The 19,708-nt window shown below is 34.0% G+C and overlaps 3 protein-coding genes across 4 annotated transcripts; 1 reads left to right on the forward strand and 2 right to left on the reverse strand.

The window, feature by feature from the left end:
* Window positions 1–521: 521 nt before the first annotated feature.
* LOC100245132 (protein IQ-DOMAIN 19) lies at window positions 522–2,750 on the reverse strand. The gene is made up of 4 exons (XM_002272815.5): window positions 2,140–2,750; window positions 1,733–1,972; window positions 825–1,364; window positions 522–748 (listed from the first exon to the last, which is right to left on the reverse strand). The coding sequence occupies exons 1-4, from the start codon at window positions 2,512–2,514 to the stop codon at window positions 728–730; spliced, it is 1,176 nt and encodes a 391-aa protein (XP_002272851.3). The 5' UTR covers window positions 2,515–2,750; the 3' UTR covers window positions 522–727.
* A 6,154-nt stretch (window positions 2,751–8,904) lies between these two features.
* Window positions 8,905–10,929, forward strand: LOC100267439 (uncharacterized). 2 transcript variants are annotated; one of them, XM_002272854.4, is made up of 6 exons: window positions 8,905–9,139; window positions 9,247–9,402; window positions 9,499–9,573; window positions 9,671–9,796; window positions 9,887–9,970; window positions 10,629–10,929. In XM_002272854.4, exons 1-6 carry the CDS (start codon window positions 9,037–9,039, stop codon window positions 10,703–10,705), a joined length of 621 nt encoding a protein of 206 aa, XP_002272890.1. In that variant the 5' UTR covers window positions 8,905–9,036; the 3' UTR covers window positions 10,706–10,929. The 2 variants fall into 2 exon arrangements, with proteins under 2 accessions (XP_002272890.1, XP_010659892.1); XM_010661590.3 differs by having other exon boundaries at window positions 8,915–9,139; window positions 9,887–9,955.
* Window positions 10,930–15,363: 4,434 nt separating this feature from the next.
* On the reverse strand, window positions 15,364–16,777 carry LOC100264080 (probable ribose-5-phosphate isomerase 3, chloroplastic). Its single transcript, XM_002278261.5, has one exon. The coding sequence runs from the start codon at window positions 16,493–16,495 to the stop codon at window positions 15,644–15,646; it is 852 nt and encodes a 283-aa protein (XP_002278297.1). The 5' UTR covers window positions 16,496–16,777; the 3' UTR covers window positions 15,364–15,643.
* Window positions 16,778–19,708: the final 2,931 nt, after the last annotated feature.

Raw genomic sequence — 19,708 nt, forward strand, 5'->3', positions numbered from 1 at the left:
ATTTCTCGTTTCTCTGTTTTCAAATTCTTAGGGAAACCTTTGAAAACAATATCCTTGTTCTGAAAATTTTATTTTTCTTTTGAAGTGTTTCTGCAGAAAAAGTAGGGGTCCTACCAAAATGTCACCTACTCCTGCAGCTCATCAATGGGGAGAACATTTTGTAAGTCCGAATTTTCTGATTGATATGCTTGCATGTTTGCACCCTCTTTGGCAATACTATTTAAAAACAGTTTTTGGAAACCGTTTTCCGTTCTTTAGAACAAAAGAAAAAAGGAAAAAAAATTGAAACTAGTTTTGTAACTTTAAAAATATATTTGATAAATTTTTTACTGAAAATTATTTTTTGAAAATCTATTCTGAAAATACATTTCTTTTGAGTGTTTATATGATCTTTCATTTTTCTACAATATTGTCTGATCAATCCCATTACTGTTGCTGAAGTTGGTTGGTCTTTGCTGAAGCATATCTTTACATATTTATTCAGTTTGAAAATAGATTGGTACCAGCACTAAATGTCTCAGTTATTACAATGTCATGAAATTTGTATTAATTTTTAAGAGCTCTGTTTACAGATTCATGAATGGAGTCCAGTTAGTAATCTTTATCACTCTTTTCCATCTCTGCATCATATATATAGCCTTCTTGTTCTTCTGTTACTCAGATCAACTGTGTGGTATTCCAAGTATTCCTTCCAAAATTCTTTGACTTTATGGCAAGTGATGAGCAATTAGAACATGGTCACATGGGGCTGCATTCATAGTTGAAACACATTAGCCATCCAAAGATTGAAAAAGGAGTGAGTAAAGCATTCATCAGTGACTTACCTCATAAGCAACTGCAGGTGTGCAGTAGTTGGAAGTGCTGGTTACCGTGCTATTTGAATCGCACTCACTGTCTTTGAGAGCCATTGTTGATTGATAGAGCTTGATTAACCAGGGCTCTGGGTTTTCAATAGAAATACTTCCTGCATGTGAGGTTGGATGTTGTCTCTGAACATGTTGTGAGCCACTTGCTTCTCCCACTAATGTTGTTTGTCTGCTCTTTTGCTTGTTGCCCCATTTGGGTCGTTGTTTTGGTTCACTTTGGGACCTGGCCTTTGCCTTTGAACATTCAGTGTTGGCCATGTAGTTTGGTAAGAAAGGGTAGTGAGGAGATGAGTCTGCATGGCAGTCTGCTTGAGGAAAACAGAAAGATTTTCTTGTTGAGTTTGATCTGTACATGGGAGAATCGTGATGGGGAGTAAGCTCTCCAGAATAATATTTGATGATCCCTTGCTCTATTCTTTGTATTTGTGAGTAATTCAGAAAGCCATGTCTATTATTGGAATCTCCCTGTGTTCCATCCTGATTCACTTTGATTTTCTCCTGCAGACACAAGACCAGATGGCATATGAGATGATGAAGTCAGATCTCCTTCTTTTAATTCCATATTCAGGCTACAAGGCAGCAGGTAAGCAAGTTTTCTTCCTGGCACCCTTAGCCTCTTTTCATTTTCTGAGAGAACAATGTGAAAAGAAAGAAAACAAGTTTTGATTTTTGAAAATGATGTTGATAGAAATAGTTGCAAGGCACAGTAGTTAAGTGGAGATTTTTTTTCTTCTCTAGGTTCTAAAATGGCAGAAAATCTTTAAGTACCTTTTTTCTACTTCTATATTTCATAAGTAACCAAGTTGAATAAATTGAAAAGAAAATTCTGAAATTGGAAAATGTTGTATATGATGACTAAGACATACCCCAAGTCCTATCCTAAGCCAGTTGTCCTGATGGAAATTTCTGTGAACCGATGATTGCCTATTCACAACAATCTGTGCTTCCTCAGCCACCTGAATTCTCTGAACCCGTGCCCTAACTTGAATCGCCATCAGTGCATGCATGCGCCGCAGGGTCGTATTGGCTTGTTTTCTCACCTGATGACCCCTCACAAGTGCTTGTAACTTCACTAGTCCCCTTAAAGCACACAATGCTTTCCTGGCCTGTTAAAGCAGACATTCAACCCATCATTTCATTTACATACAATGAACTCTCAGCAAACTGGTTTCTTTTCCCATGGAAAATCATGTAGGTGAGTATGACATACTGCACATTCAAAACCTGTGGTTTGACACGAGAAATGAGATTCAATCCAAGTTTGAATTAGTACCAAATAAGAACGAAAAATGGCTTGAATCTTCGTGGCAGCAGCGTGTTCAACCTCGCTGTGTTTTCCTGCTCCATTTGTTTCTGCCATAGTTGTTTGAGCAGTTGCAGTGGCTGCAACTGCCACAGCCATGCCAAAGCTCTGCTCATTCTTCTGCTTCGGACTGCCCTCGTTTACAAGTGGGGGAAAGACAATTGAGCCCAAGGCTCTTGAACTCTTATGTCCGAAGCTCCATCTCCGCTTCTCCTTTGGAGTTACTGGTACAATTGCAGTCGAGATCTCCACATTCTCCCCAGAAAATGAGCCATATTTCTTCTTGTATTTCTCCTCCTTTTTCCCTCCCAAGAGGCTCCTAATCCACCTACCGGCCTTTCCCATCTTAGTCAAGCAATCTAAGCTCTCATTCTACAAAACCACATCCAATCTCATTTATAAACAACTCAAAACTCCCTTTGACTTATCCCATGTATACTACCTTATTTATTTTTGGTTCACCACTGACCCTCACCTGCAATGAAGCTTTCTGGCCTTTTGTGTGATTGTTTAATGGGCAAGGCCTGCAAAAACCCCCCAAATTAAGCCATTTGCCACTCTCACAGATACCTCTCCTTTTTGTAGCTTTCTCAAAGACCCATGTCCTTTTGTTTCTTTGTAGTGTCCTTTTCTACATTTTGAGGTGTAGTGGTCTCATAGATTGCTGTTTTCAAGGTGTCTTGTGTATCATGCAATCACTTTTTTTGTGTGTTACTTGTGATTGGTGATCAAGTAACTCTGGTTTGGACTTGATCAGCATTGGGTTTTGAGTGATGCCATAGACTTCTCAGTTTTGTTTTTGTGTTTTTGTTTTGAAAATGCAAGTGTGGGTGGTATGTGACTTTATGATGGTTGTGGAAATTTAGGTTGGAATAAAGGGGGATGGGATTATTTTGGCTTTATAACCACTCCAATGTCATCCATCTTGGGTAGGTACTTTTTGACTTATGGATTTGTTCAATCATGCCACTCCCTTTAAAATTCTTGTGTAAACTCATCACTCCCAACAAAAAAAATATATATCATAGGTTGATTGTGGTTATAATAAAATATGAAATCATTTTTTAATGCTTTCATCAATCAACTCGCTTCTAAGGTCTATCTTCTGTAGCTATAATAATGTCGGATGAAATGTTGCTTTAAAATGAAAAGAGACTTTTTATTTAATATGGAAAATAAAAAATTATATAAGGTTTTTTTTGTGGGATTTGGGACGTTTGACGAAAAAGACAAAAATATAGTGGAAAGAAAGTTAAAATCTTACAAAATTCTTCATTCTAAACAAAAAGACAAATCAATTTTAAAAAGTGTTAACAATTTTAGGGTTGTTTGAAAACTATTTTTCAAAATAGTTTTGAGAAATAATTTTTAAAAATTATTTTTAAATGTGATTTAAATAGCTTTTATAAGTAGTTTTTTTTTTAATTATTTTTTATATTTATATAACATTTTTTAAGCAATATTAAAAAAAACAATTCAAGAATATTATCTGAAAATACAATATTTTTTGTTTACAAGAATAAAAAATTGTTTTTGAAAATAGTTATCAAATAAGACATTAATTAAGTATAAATTTTTTTATTACTTTTCCCATCCTTTTACTTTGCATTTTATTTTCTTTCTTTGATACTTTTTCTCAAACATTTCAATCCAATTAAATGTAAAACTTCTTTATTCAAAATTCTTATTAAAAAAATTTCACTTTTAACTTGTTTGAATTTCATGTTACTAGTTAAGAATTTTTTTTTTCTCCTTTTTTTTGGAAAGTCAATCAAAATCCTGGAATTAATTCTAACTTATTGTTAGTGTACGAAGTCTTAGACCCGGTGACTAGTTAGTGAGCGAGCAAGCAAGTAAGCAAACCCAACAACAATCTTGTCATACTTTTGGGCGATCGAGCTAAGTTGATCAATCTGGATGAAAACAATCCTTACTTATACCATTTGGATGGTTCAAGTTAGTAGGGTGAGGAGCAAAGAAATAGACGTGAAGGATTGACTAAGACTAAAGGATTATCCATTGTGATACAAACTTTTGTGATGAGCTATTGGAATAATGTTGGTTTGTTATTGGTTGGTTAACCTTGCTCTCACCGCAGCATCATGGTAACCATACTTAGTTTATTATTAACTAATACAGATTGCCCAAGCGGTGGTTGGTAGATGATTGGGAATGTCTCATACCAATAGAATGTATCAAAGTCTTGATAGGTGTATATCGTGGCGACCCATGTGATGCCAACTTGGCTATTAGGGTGGGATATATCTTAATTTCTTGTTAGGTGAATGCATGTTCCTTCTTGTGAATGCTCTAGCCACTATCCTAGGTGCCCTCTTTCGGCTCGGGCCCTCATGTGTATTAGGTATTTTGAATGCTGTTGGTTGTTGGTCAAGGGCTCACCTTGAGTGCCCTCTTAATTGGGTTCGCTTTAGTTGGACCTATACCCAATCAGGCTAGGCCCCTTTAAGCTACTATCCTAGGTGGCCTTCTTTTGACTCGGGCCCTCATGTGCAATAGGTGCTTCAAGTGTTGTTAATTGTTGCCTCAAGGTTATTGAGTGGTATTGCATGGCCATGCCCACTTAAGCAAATACAATTTCACTTAATGAAAAAGTTGCTTAGTCATTCTCCATATCTCATTTATTTGGAGTTAGTGTTTCGCTTATTATGTTTCTATCATCTCCTAATTGCTATAAAACCCTCAAAAATGGGAGTTTAAGTCCAATTATCTTTCATGGCGCTTGTAGCCTATGTGGTCACCATGACTTCCTATTCATTCTTATAGGTGACACTTGTTGTTGGTACGTAAAGTCTTCGATTGAGTAAGTGAGTCTAACAACAATCTTATCCTACTTTCAAGTGATTAAGCTAAGTTAAACTATCTGGATAAACCTCTATAAATAAGGATAATTAGACAACTTTCAACTAAGGCACTTTAGTGGTCAAGTTAGTAGGACAAAGAGCAAAAAAGTAGACGTAAATGATTCATTCAAAGTTATAGGGTTATTTGCCCTAATATATGCATTTAAGCTTCAAGGAATATGAACACGATAATCTTGTAAGCTATTAAAGCCACTATATGCCCTAATCTAGGCCTTGGTGAGCTATGACAACAATACTAAGTCATTATTGGTTGGTTAACTCTAACCTTGCTCCATGGCAACGTGATGCTAGCCATGCTTAAGTTGTTATGAACTCATTAGGACTACCTAAGTGATGCTAAACACATGATCAACAATGCCTTGAGTTGATGGAACACACCATCTCAACAAGTGTCCATCATGGTGACCCACATGATACTAGCCTAGCCTCTAAGGGATGAACTCATGCCATTCTAGCAAATGCTCCAATAATTATCTTGGTCTCACACTTGGATGGTACTTCCCTAATTGCGCTTATCTCCAATTTGGGATTATACCCGATTGGAGTTGACCCTTTCACCTAGAAAAGATTTATCAGTATTAGTAAAGTTGGGTCCCAAATCAATTAAGAATTTCAATTTAGATGAGGTTTTTTTTTTTTTTTTGGCTGAAAACAATTTGTTTTTAAAATTTAGGTTGTTTGTTTTTCTACTTTTTCATAACTTATTATAAACTTTTTATTAAATAAAAAAAATCAAAATATATAGCTTTTTCTAAATAGAAAAAATAACATATAAGTTTTACTTTATTTTTTAATATTTAATATAAATAAAATACTACAAAAACAAATAATCTAACATTTAATATTATTAAGCATTAAAGTTATATTTAGAATTAAGTAAAAAAATAAATACTTAATCAGTCTTACCCAAGTCATTACCCATTGTATCAATAATCGAATACTTCCTCCACGTTAAATAACACATCATTTAAAAGATAGTTAATAATTCAATACTTCACAAGACACATTCATGACAACACCTTTGACTAATTGAAGGATTAGAAGTAATAAATCTCTTCTAAAATTGATTCAGGTGTATGAATCCAGCTTCTTTTCTTGACTAGCATTGTGGTTGTTGACTATGGATTTTGTCTTTTTGCAACTGTTCTCTTCTTGCATGATTCTTGTCTGTTAATGTGGAAGACAATGTTGCCAATTCAGAAAACCTCTCCTCAACATTGACCAAACTATCTTCCAGTAAAAGAAACCCCAAGTATTGAATCATGAAATTGTGTGTCCCATAAATTAAATATTTGGTGGATTAGAGTAGTGGGTTTTTATAATGATAAGGGTTGGTTTCATTTCTCATGATGAATACCACTAGATTGGGATTTGGGCCCTCTTGCTTTTTGAATGGATTAAATATATGATAAGGAGTTTTAAACCAAAATATTTTTTTTGTAGAAAAACTCACTTGTTGATTCAAATATGAAATAATCATAATTTAATTTTTTTATTATTATCATTATTATTATTTATATGAAATTTGGATGTGTTGCAGCAAAATCTCCCCCATTTCTTCCCTCAAAGACAATGTTTTCTCCCTTGTAAGGGAGAAATAAAATATTGCTTTCAAATTGCTTCCCTCAAAATCTTATGCAAATCTCAAACTTAACTTGTAAGCAAGCTATGAAAACCCTTCTTCTTTTCCCCTCAATTTTTTAATCTTTGTTGGCCCTTGCAACCAAAGACACCTCAACTAGATATTTAGATTATAATACTACTATAATTAAAATTTGATGACTTGTTGTTTATGTGAAAGTCTAAAGTTTTGAGTTAAATTTACTAAATGGAAAATATAATGTTAACGAAATCATGATAAGTAAATATGATAATAGCAAAGTTTATTAGAGATGATAAACAATTCGTCACTATAACTCAAATTCAATATAATTTTTATGGCTTTAAATGGAGCATAATTGTATTTAGATTAAACTTATATCGATATAAAAAATCTATTTAATAAACGAGTTTTTTTGGGCTAATATTTATAATACGAATTTGATTGAATTCAACTATTTTAACTCATTTAAATTTAAATTTTAAATAAAGAGATCAATCAAGTCATAATCATATTATTTACCCAGTTATTATTCAGATCATATTTGAATTAATCAATTTAATCGAATGTTTGAGTTTTAACATGTCATAAACATAATACGAGATTATCTCGTACCACTTTCAGGATTTATTATAAAAAAATATATGAAATAAATAAGATATAATGTACAAAGGAACTCAAACAACAACTCATTGTCAACAAACAAACTCTAAACAAGATTGTCTTAAAATAAAATCTCCCCAAAAAAAAGGGGTTAATCCAAAAAAAAAAATAAATGAAAGAATTTTGGACAAGTTACTATAGTATAATGTCAAAATAGAAGCTTCCATGTGAGTCAACATCAATCTTTATAACTCCTCATATTTCGTTTTGGTCAGGAGAGGTGAAGTTGGGCCATCATGCACTTAATTTTTCTTAGAATGCCATTCATCTTATCTGCAACTTTTTGTAGAAAATTGTAGGGTCAAGTTTGTATGATGTTGAGCACCGAAGATTTTAAGGCATTTGCTCTCTCTCTCCATCATTTTCATGGAAGGAATTTCTCATATCAAGGAGAGTTTTCATATTGAATGTCTCATACTTGGTTTGTGGGTTTGTAGGATTATGTGGGTCTTATTTTTAAAATTTGTATATGTTTAAAATATGATTAATTATTCTTTGATTATAATTTTAATGAGATAATTTTTGTATAATTAAATAAGAAACAATATTATGCATTAATTTTTTTAAAAAAAAAGAAAGAAAAGAAAAGGCATTCAAATGATATTGTATTGACTTTTATACTACTTTTTTATATATATTTTAATTTTTTATATTAAATTACTTAAAATATATTAAAAACTTTTATTGAGTTTAAAAAAATCTTCAATTTCCTTCCCTTTTATTACACTAAGTAAGAGAATTTATTTATTTTTAAAATTTAATTGATTGGTCAAATATAGTATGAATGCTTATTAGGACACCTTTTTTTTTTTCTATGCTTTACAATAGAAAATAAATATAAATTGATCAAATTTATTAGAAGTGCTCCTTTGCATTTCTAAAAATGCTAGTAACTTTCTTGAGTCTTAGAGTCTATTTTGATAGTGTAATTTAAAATTAGTTTTTTGTTTTTCAAAATTTTTAACATTGTTTATCTATAGTTCTCGATAAACAATTTTTAAAAATAAAATAAAATAGAAAACAACTTTTAAAAAATAAAGAAAAGTTGTTTTCACCGGTTTTTACAAATAAAATAAAAATATTAATTCATTTTTGAAACATTTTTTTAAGTTAAAGAATAAAAAATAGCTTTTAAAAACAAGATTTAAAAAACATGACCAAACAGGTCGTTCAAAGGATAATGACTTTTAATTATTTTTATTTAAATTGAGATACTAAAAAATTTTATTCCCTTAAATTTAAAAATTATATATATATATATATATATATAAAAGAAGCTTCTGATGACATAGATTTTGTTGACTTTTTTCACCACTCAAGTACCCAAAAATCTCAAAGGTCACAATGATGAAAAGAGTAAACTTATCTAGATGAAAACCTGGGAAATGCGGAAGGTGGACTTAGCCTCCATGCTTCTCAGTCATTTGCAGGCAACTTCTTTCAAAACTAAACCCAAAAGAAAAGACAGAAAATCCATGATTGATCAATTCAACCCACATAAAATAATATAGCATTGACAAGTGAGCAGCAGGGTTCAGTGAATTAATGGACAAGAAGAAAAAAAATCATAGTGGTGGGCCAATTGACCAGCCATGTAGAGAATTAGATGATATAGTAGAAGCTTCCACTGAGAAAACTTAAATCCCACATTCTTATAGATGGCAAGCAATTCAATACAACACCATCTCCTTCACCTCTGCTCTCCCTCCTTTTCTTTCTCCCATGGCTTCCACTAACCTCATGGCTTCTATGGCTTTGCTTCTGCTTCTGCTACCTTTGAGTGCCATGGGAGATGACTGGTCTCCAGCTCTCTCCCCCTTTTTAGGTACTTGCAATCAACTATATAGATATATAAATTGAGAGAGAGAGAGAGAGCTCTGACATATATGTTTATGCATGTATCTGTAATATAAGTGTGTTTTGTGTGTGCAGACAATCTATGTGATGAAGTGGAATGCGGGAAAGGAACATGCAAAGCCAGTCTTGAGTATAAATTCAACTTCATCTGTGAGTGTGATTCTGGTTGGAAGCGAACCCGTGGTGATAATGAAGATGGTCTGAAGTATCTCCCTTGTGTCATTCCAAACTGTAAGCACTTCTGCCTCAGCTTTCAAATGGAATTCAGTCCCCTGGGCAGCACTGCTGACCATGATCGTCTCTTATCTATTTGCCTTGTCTTTTCAGGCACACTGGACTACTCCTGCATGACAGCCCCGTCTCCTGCTCCAGCCGTTCCACATAATGAATCGGCCTTTGATCGTAATCACTGTTACACTACCATCATCTTCAAAATCACGGAAGCACCGGCTAGAATTCCTTCTAACATATCGTTTATTTGGTTCTGTGATTTTTCTAGCTTGCTATTGGATGTATTGTGGAGAAGGTAAATGCACAAGGTCATCAGCATATGGTTACAAATGTGAATGCAATTCTGGTTACCAGAATCTTCTTAATATCTCAGTCTATCCCTGCTACAGTGAATGTAAGAAAATATTAATCCTTAAAACTCTTAAGGTAATCAATTAGAAGTTTGAAGTATGACAATCTGACTTTTGGGCTTCTGATGTTTAAGGTGCACTTGGAAGCGACTGTGAGAAGCTGGGGATCAAGGTTTCGAATTCGACGTCCTCGTCAAATTCAGGTGATGGGAGTGGAGGTGAGATTAGCCATGCAAATAACACTTCATATCTTCTCTCTCCGTGTTCTTTCTACCAAAACCTATGGGGTGTATCATAAACAAAGTGACCCTAATCATAAGACCAAAGTGCCATATATAGACATCATAAGACTTGGAGATAATTAGTCCTGTCTTCTAAACCCTAATCAGAATAGAGATCAATCCTATATATTCTAAGCAAAGACTTCAGTTGTGTGCTCTAAATTCCAGTGAAAATAAGACTGCATATGCCCACGTAGATGGACACTGAATTCAATGTGTCCTCATCTATTTTGACAACTAGTTTTCTAAATAAATGGTTTAGATAGGTCCAACCCATTAGCCTTTTGGAAACTAACACAAGACTCCATACCTAAAGCCAAGTGGCTGGTATTGCTTGAAGAAAAAGGACTAATTAATGAATTTGTATTCAAAGTTTAAATCTCTACGCAATTGACTCAAGGCCTGTGTTCTCCTTTTTCTAAAGCTGCCAAATACATGTTTCACCTACTATTAGTATTAGTATTATTTCTTATTTGTTTTGGGAAGACTGGTATGAGTACTGATTGAGGCATTGAAAAGTCAAATTACTTTTCATATAAATGACTTAAGCTTCAAGCAAATCTGATGTTCTTCCCTTTTGCTCTTGTTCTTCCAGGTGGCTCGTTTCTACCAGGCAAGGCTCATTGGGTGGCTCTAGTGCTGATCTCCATGGGTTTACTTCTGTGGAAGTAGGACTAGGAATATTAATTGGACCCATATCTTAGGACATTGGAATTTAGTTATGTCATACGAGATTTCATTATATTGTCTGATTCATGTGTTTGGTTTATTGCTCTTCCGATTCCATCTGATTCTTGTGTAGAATCCAGTTTGTAAAAATATTATAGACAGTCATAGGTGATGCATAGGACCACTATTGAATAAATATCATGAGTGTGTTGTTTTGTTGTTTAGTAGATGTAACAGTGTCACTCTCTACTCGTTTGCAGTCTACCTATGATCAACATATGTCTCGTATGATTAACCAACTGTAAATCTTTTGGCAGCTAAATAATGTGTTCCTCTAAAGGATGATATATCCCTCCCCAAAAGTTCAAGCCATTAAACAAGATTTGTCCTAAGAACAGGCAAGGCAAATGCTGGTAAAGAAGTCTACTGTGATACTGTCCAACTAACAATTCCATCCCAATATATTCCAATCCCCAACTAAAAGGAATTAGGTTCTAGATCTATTTCTTAGGAACTCGATCCATTTTTTTTTCGATAAGTAAACACATATAATAGCAAAAGGCAAAACGCCGCATAACATACAGGGAGTATACGAGGCGACGAGGGCCTCTCAACAAAAAAGCAAAAGGAACAAAAAACCCACCAATCCTTAACTAGAGGCTATCCACTCCAAGAAACCTATAAGGAAGCGAGGCTCCGCACCACTATACAGTTTTGCCCACCCCCGCGCATTACAAACAAAATAATTCTTAACTTTCTGTATAGCTAACTTCCCCCCCTTGAATGCTAATCTATTCCTCTCCTTCCAAACCGTCCAAAAAATAAATAACGGTATGGATCTCCAAATTTTCTCCCTCTTTTTACCCACAAAAGAACCCTTCCAGCTAAGAACCACCTCCTTTACAGATTCTGGAAAGACCCACTGGGCTCCAAACAAACTAAGAACAATCCCCCACAACACACTAGCCACTGTACAATGAATAAGAAGATGATTTACGTTTTCCTCATCACTACCACATAAATAACAACGATTAGGAAACTACCATCCTCTCTTTTGAAGCCTATCAAGGGTAAGAACCCTCCCCCAAGTACCTTCCCACGCAAAGAATGCTAGCTTAGAAGGAACGTTCTCCACCCAAATGCCCTTTTTAGGAAACATAGGAACACTAGGGCTGATCATCAAACCATACGCTTCCTTAACGCCAAACTTCCCATTTTTTCCTCCCTTCCATAAGGCTGAGTCCTCCTCCAAGGTAATTCTTTGACTCCTTAAAATTTGAAGCAATTCGTCTACCATGTTCAGCTCCCAATCATTGAAGCCTCTAATGAGCCTTAGATTCCAACCTCCTTGGCCAGAATTCTGGTCCCACATATCCCCCACTGTGGCACTCCTTTGGGAAGCCACATTGAAGAGTTGAGGAACTCCATCCATGCCAGGCCATTGTAGAAATTCACTAACTGATGATCTCTTTGCTAGTGGCATTACTTCTATAAAATTCCAGAAATCTCAAATATAAAAGCATTCAATGATGCTGCTTATTCTTTAAGGAGAATTGCATAAATGCCAATGAGAATTAATGCAAGGCCATATATTTCAACCAAATAGGGGAACAAACACAGTAGTAGTTCTTGTTTTAATAAAATATCCAGACATTGTCATGCCATACTTTGATCAGCCCTCCAATGTGGATATGATTATGCTTGTGTCCTTGGGTGGTGATTCAACTAGGGGTTCAATAAAACAGAAGGCAAGCCTAAGCAGATATAGCTGTGGAAATATACAATTACAAAATATACTTTTCAAGAGGTAGGGGGGTTGAGCTAAGCATTGCATCAATTATCCCAAAACAAACAATTTGCATCAATTGCCATGGTTTTTGAGTCCAAGTTGATGATCCTAAGGTTCACATCTGTAACTAACAACCACAATCAGCCTCTTTCGGGCTTATTTGTGGGCTTAATAAATTGGAGAAATAAATATGCGGTGACGCTCAAGCACATGACCTCCCAAACGAGGCTTTGATAACATGCTGAACTACCAATTTTCCTAAAAACTTATGCTTGTAGGATTTGGGTTCATAATGTATATCATGTTCTTTAACAGAGCTCAATCACATTACTTAAAACAGCTAAACCAGCAGCTCATATGCATGTTTATAGGTCTTCCCGAATCCCAACATGCCATCGCTTTCATAGCTGGATCTGGTGTATCAGGACCATGGTTATTGCAGTGTTTTCTTACAATGCTAAGTCGTCTAAAGTCATATGCACTATATAGAATATATGAGATGTCGAACCACTACTGCATAAAAAATCTAGAGATTAGGACCATGGTTAATCAGTATTTCCTTAACACTCAAACCAGAAACATGTCACGGGCCTTTTGAATTAAGTAATATAAATAAAACTTAGAGCTGCTAGCGCATGATGGATCCTCATTCTTGAATGTGTCCATTTGAGTCATGTGACTCAATTCATTATTGCTAATTTGCCACTACTTAAGAACTTCAATATAGAAAATAAAAGATGCTCCAATTTTCTAAACATCTATTCCTAAGCTAGTGAATTCCCAGAATAGCACAAGCCCCTTTCAAGTTTTTCATCCCAAATTGCTTTGATAACCAAAAGTCAGTAGATTTTTAAATAAGAAATCTGAAAGTATGTCAGAAAATGCCTACAAAGGGGCTCCTAGTACTCAGGAAGTACACAAGCAACATGCAAAAAGGAAGAAGCATAAAGTAACAATTACAAAGACAAGATATAAAGGGCTCTAAGAAGTCCTCAGCATACTAATGAACTCTATAAAGGATAAGCTTCCTAGAGAGTCCATAGACCAAATGAAAATCATACAAAGATTTAAGATAGACTTCTTTCAATTTGAACTCCAAAAGTTCCTTCTGTGTGTGTGTGAGAGTTTTTTCTTTTTAATTCTCAAAAACAAAATATATTCATTTGATTGAATGGTAAAAATAAAGAAAGATGAACAATTCTTTGAAGATGTGCAATTGTTAATCAAAAAGTAGAAACCTGTACTGCTCCACAAAAACTACAATTATATGCACAAACTATAAGCAGACAAAGCAATATATTTACATTGCAAAAGCTTTGTATGCTTGGGGGAGAAAAAAGGCCTCCAACAAATGAAGCTAATTGTTTTACTTCTTGCTTAGCTATCTGGTCTGAAGCTTGTTTAGCTGAGTAAGGAACTTAAGAGAAGGAGAATCCCACCTTCATAGCAACATCTAGAATTTTGCAGAGCTGAATGTCGAAATTCCATGAGCCTCTAGCCCTAGAGATAACCAAGAGATAACAACTACAAAATCTCCTTCTACATTTGGGTTGGAAAAACACCTTTAGCTTACAACAAACCCTCAATTTAAGCTACTATCTCTGCCTCAACAGTTGAACCAACTCCAACCGGTTCAGGGTAAGCCCTCATTATAGTGCCTGAATGATCTTTTATCATGACTCCCATACCCAATTGTTTTGGCTTACCCAAAGAACATCCATCAAATTTCAACTTTACCAAACCTACAGGAAGAGGTAACCATATCCTGTGTTTTGTAGATGATACATATATGATCACCAAAGAATGAGATACTAATAAAATGAAGAACTACATAAAGGACTTCCCTGCTACTCATCTTGATCTATGACATTCCTTTAGGCCCTTCACTAGGCTCTCAAAGAGGTGAAAGAGGGATTGTTTGACCAAATTAGTAACCTACTTGCATGTTCCATGCACATATGGGTCACCAGTCACTGTAATGCAAGTTGTCAATTTCAAGGATTGTTTCCCATACAAGTACAGGTGTGTAAAGGTAACCACTGACTGGACTTCTGAAGATCATTTCCAAAAAATACTGTATAAGCAAGTAATTAAAATCTGTTTTCGATAATGTTGTGACCTAGTGTGTTCATGAACTAAGGATATTCAGGTACTATAGAGTACATGGATTATATTAAAGAAAACTTATGTAAACCTGAACCAATCTAGGCAAAATGGGTACCTAAGCTACTACAGAAACCAGCAACCACTAAAGATTTTCCCATATTCAACCTACCAGTACAAGGACCCAGATTGAGTTTTTAACTATCTCACCACATTGGCACCTAATAGTTCCCATGAACAGAAAACAGGGTGCAGACAAAAAAAATGGTTAATAAGCGCCCAAATTTTCTACAAGAAAATTCTGTTATATTTTCCTCAACTGCATTTACTAATTACACAAGATTCTTAAAACTAAATACATAATTGAATAAAAAATAAAAAGCATTGCTCGGAAATAAAAAAGACAAAAAAAGAAAGAAAAAATAAATGATTATAGTGATAAACTGATAATGGCCACAATAACAACTCAATTCTAGGTCTAGTGAAGCCAGAGAGTGGAACAATTTATTCTAATTCCTACCTCAGTTAAGAGAAACTCCTACCATCAAAACCCCAAAGCGGAATTCCAAGACCATATGAGCATAGAAACAACACATTTTCAATGATTTCACATGCCACTGATTTTATTTATCTTTCTATGCTAGCACACAAGTACAGCCTACTCAATAAACCAGATACACTGATGGCGCACAATTTCTTAAAAAAAAAATCTAAAATTACTCATCTAAGAATCAAAACCAAAGGAAAAATTATCAGGACAAACTATTGCTTATGGACATCAAAATCAAAACATTTTATTTTGATTATTTCACATTTCTCCAATCCCACCTACACTGTTCTTGTACTTTATCAAATTCAAGATGCCCAATTCACCATTGAGAACTGCAAAGTTACAAAAACTCCCTCTGATAGATACCCACCATCTAAGAGTTACACCAAATGAACTCAAAATCACCAAGAAATAATGAACAACAAGTATATAGAACCCGAAAAAAAAAAAAACCCAAAGTAGGGGGGCAAATCAATTCTCACCACCACCAAAAGATCTCTCACTTGGTCTTCACTGTCACTCCATCCTTCCCAGCAATAATCACTGCAGTGGCCATGTCCAGAAACAACCCGTGCTCCACCACCCCTTCAAAGGATGAAATCTCCTTCCCTGCCGCAATTGAGTCTTTTATCGGCGTCTTGAAATACAAATCCACTATGTAATTTGAATTATCGGTCACATAGGGCTTCCCATCCGGGTTCAATCTCAGCTTCGCTTCACACCCCTCTTCCTTAAACAGCTCCTGCAACCTAACCAAATTGTATTTCCAGCAAAACTGCACAACTTCAACTGGCATTGCTAAGCCGCTCCCACCAAGGCCATTAACCAATTTGGTGTCATCCACCACCACAACAAACTTATCCGAGGCGGCCTCCACCATTTTCTCGCGGAGGAGGGCGCCGCCGCGTCCCTTGACGAGGTTGAGATCCGGGTCCACCTCGTCAGCGCCGTCGATGGCGAGGTCAATGCTGGGGTGGTGGTCGAGCACGGAGAGAGGGATGCCGAGAGAGAGGGCTTGCTCTTCGGTGCGCTTGGAAGTGGGAACGCCGACGATGTCAGAGAGTTGGCCGGTTTTGAGGAGGTGGCCGAGCTTGGCGACGACAAAGGCGGCGGTGGAGCCGGTGCCGAGGCCGAGGACCATGCCGCTTTTGACGTAGTCTACGGCCTTATCAGCGGCGAGCTTCTTGAGGTCGTCTTGGGTGAGGGCAGGTGCAGAGAAGGCTCTGATAGAGAGAAGGGGGCGGGTGCGGGGGGTAAGGGTGGAGGAGGTGCGGAGGGAAAGGGCATTACGGTGGTGGAGGGAGGAGAGGGAGTGGGACTTGGGTGGAGAGAGGAGGGATAGGGTGGCCATTGGTGGGTGATGGGTGGCGGTGGTGAAATGGGAGGTGGTTGTGCTGCTGTGTATACTATGATTTGATCTATCTTTCTATCCCCTTTGGCTTTGCCTTTTGAGGGATGGGGCTGTTGGAAGCTTTCAGGAGTGAAAATAAAGTTTGTCTGTTATTCAACCTTTGGACATGCCTCAGGCGCGCTGACCCACAGCTCTCATCAGTCATCACCCCCAACAATCAGATCTTCTCCACCATGTCAAGATAAAGGATCCCCATTGGGTATTTTTAATTTGGCTATGTTCTCGCTATGTGCTAGGGAAGTGGTGGCCCCTTTTTCCATGTTTTGAAACTTGTTTTTAAAATTTATTTTTAAGTTAAAAAAAAAAATTAAAATAAGTTTAAGAAAATATGATTAACGGGTTTATTTATTTATTTAATTTTATAAAATTGTTGAAAATAATTCTAACTTCTTGTTTAAAAATTGTTCTCCCTTTCACTTTGTTTTTAAAAATTATTTTTAAATAACAACGATCAAACAAATTAGGAAATTTAAAAAACGGTTCTCTGTTTTTTAAAACAAAAAACCTTTTTTAAACCATAAGCTCAAACATACTAATACTTTTTTGATAATTAAAAAATAAAAATAATAAATGATATCACATAGATATTTGTTACAAAAAAAAGGATAATAGATATTAAAAATAAAAAATAAAGACACATAGATTTTCGTGAAAAATTCTAAAAAAAAAAAAAAAAAGTAGAGTAGAAAAGAAGAAGATTCACAATGTCAAAAATTGATACAAGATGTAAGAGTTGTGAGAGGTTATTATTTAAATAAAGTAGGTCCATATGCACGGGCAAGACTCAATATGCTAGTCCACCACTTATCCCCTAATTATTTTTTTTTATAATTTTAACTTCATCACAAATGTCGCACTGGACACCTTAATACCATTTATTTATATTCTTATATTTTAAATCCATTTATTTGTAATCTTATGAAGGATATATTTAATTCTCTAAATCTTTTATTCGTGTGGTATCATTCATTTTTCTTTTAATTTATCCCTTGGAATAAAACAAAGTTGAAAGTCAATAAGATAAGTGGGCATCCTTAGAATGTATCCCCTGAATATGTACTTTTTTAAGTATCCCCATTATATGGATATTCGTCTAATTATTTTTGTATTTATTTTTTCAAACAATTATTTTTAATACTAATGTTAAAATATATATATATATATATATATATATATATATATATATATTTGCCGCTAAAAGTGTGTAATTGGAATGACTTTTCTTTTTTAGTTGAAAGGTTGATTTATTTTGAAATAACACCTCAAATTTGAACCGACGTGAACGTAACGGGTTGAAAAAAAAATTCTTAAAAATTGGTAGTTACAAAAATATTGACAAATTTACGACATCTTTTACCATGTAGGAAGGTGCCTCTTTAATAACACAATTTTCATATCAATAATACACATTAAAAAAATTGAATTTATACTTAATGTGTCTTGAAGACCTTCTATAATTCTACAAAATTGAATTTATAAAGATATATCTTTCTATAGTGTTTTTTTTTAATCAATTATACATATTCCATGAAATTAAATTTATACTAAATGTGTTTCTTAAATAGACATATTCCACAATTCCACAAAATCGAATTTATACTAAAAATGTCTTTTTAAAAGACACATTTTATAATTTTCATATCAGTCACACAATGAAGAATTTTAATTTATACTAAAAGTGTATTTTGAAGAGACATCTTTCACAATTTTATAAAATTAAATTTATTCTAAAAGTGTTTATTTGAGAGACACCTTCCATAATTTTTTTTATTAGTTATACATGTAAAAAAAAAAAAAAAAAAAAAAGAATTTCAAGTTATTTGATTAAAATGGTTTTTGAAAACCCAAATTTCGAAATTTGACCTCTAAACTTTTTTGGCTTCATTTGGACAAAAATACCATCGTTATTTTCTTGTAAAAATAACTCTATTTTAAAACCTACATGTAAATACTTGAAACGGTAAATGACATTTGTGTAAAAAACAATAGCTTACTTTTCAAGAAAAAATATGTGATTGGTTAAATTCACATTTTGAGAATTATTTTATTCATTTTAACTAAATATTTCTTGAATTTATACTTAAGGTGTCTTTTAAATACATTTTTTTATAATTTCACAAAATTAAATTTATACTAAATATGTCTCTTTAAGAGATATCTTTCATAAAAAAAAAAAAGAATTCATACTAAAGATATTTATTTAAAAGACACTTTCCATAATTCTACAAAATTGAATTTATTCTAATGGTGTCAAGACACCTTCAACAATTTTCATATTAACCACAACAATAAAAAAAAAAAAATTGAATTCATACTAGAGGAGTCTCGTCAAGAGACACCTTCCATAATTTTCATATCAGTTACCTATAAAAAATTAAATTAAATTTATACTAAAGATGTATTTTGAACTGACACCTTTCACAATTCCATAAAATTGAATTTGTATTAAAAGTGTTTCTTCAAAAGACACATTCCATGATTTTCATATCAACCACACAGTGAAAAATTTTGAATTTATGCTAAACTTCCATAATTTTACAAAATTGAATTTATATCGATGGTGAAGAAACACCTTTCACGGTTTCATAAAATTGAATTTATACGAAAGATGTTCATAATTTTTTTTATTAGTCATACATGTTAAAAAAATTGAATTTATACTTAAGGTGTCTCTTGAAGAGATTCTTTCCATAATTTAAAAAAAAAGTGAATTTATACTAATGGTCTCCTAAAGAAACAACTTTTTTTTTTAAAAAAAAAAAAAATTAAAATCTATCGCTGGATTAGTTTTATTACAACTAGATGTTTAACTTTTATTACATGTATATCATAATCAATATTTTGACTTTTCAATCCGACATCAATTAAAAGGAGTAAACCAAATGACAATTAAGTCAACACCTTCCAAAATAGTAGCAATACTATTTTGTCTAAAATAATTTCAAAATAGATACATTACTATAGAACTTATGGTAATCAATAATAACTAAATCCAAAATATAACAAGTAATAAATACATATCATGAATATTTGTCCAAAATAATAATATAAAAAATACTAACAACCAGTCATATATAGTAATATCCTCAATGTGTATGGCATGAAAGAATTTTTATCTTTCTGGACGTTGATAATATGTATGTTCCACTATTG

The sequence above is a fragment of the Vitis vinifera genome, chromosome 14 (genome assembly GCF_030704535.1).
Source record: "Vitis vinifera cultivar Pinot Noir 40024 chromosome 14, ASM3070453v1".
Taxonomy (NCBI): domain Eukaryota; kingdom Viridiplantae; phylum Streptophyta; class Magnoliopsida; order Vitales; family Vitaceae; genus Vitis; species Vitis vinifera.

What these genes read in the sequence shown, in the direction of transcription:
- LOC100264080 (XM_002278261.5), bottom strand. Translation starts at nt 16,495, where the DNA reads ATGGCCACCCTATCCCTCCTCTCTCCACCCAAGTCCCACTCCCTCTCC.
- LOC100267439 (XM_002272854.4), top strand. Translation starts at nt 9,037, where the DNA reads ATGGCTTCCACTAACCTCATGGCTTCTATGGCTTTGCTTCTGCTTCTG. An exon ending in CCCTTGTGTCATTCCAAACT is followed by an intron (nt 9,403 to 9,498) that starts GTAAGCACTTCT and finishes TTGTCTTTTCAG; the next exon opens with GCACACTGGACTACTCCTGC. An exon ending in TTCAGGTGATGGGAGTGGAG is followed by an intron (nt 9,971 to 10,628) that starts GTGAGATTAGCC and finishes TTGTTCTTCCAG; the next exon opens with GTGGCTCGTTTCTACCAGGC.
- LOC100245132 (XM_002272815.5), bottom strand. Translation starts at nt 2,514, where the DNA reads ATGGGAAAGGCCGGTAGGTGGATTAGGAGCCTCTTGGGAGGGAAAAAG. An exon ending in CCATTTTTCGTTCTTATTTG is followed by an intron (nt 1,973 to 2,139) that starts GTACTAATTCAA and finishes CTGCTTTAACAG; the next exon opens with GCCAGGAAAGCATTGTGTGC. An exon ending in GGCTTAGGATAGGACTTGGG is followed by an intron (nt 1,365 to 1,732) that starts GTATGTCTTAGT and finishes TTGTGTCTGCAG; the next exon opens with GAGAAAATCAAAGTGAATCA.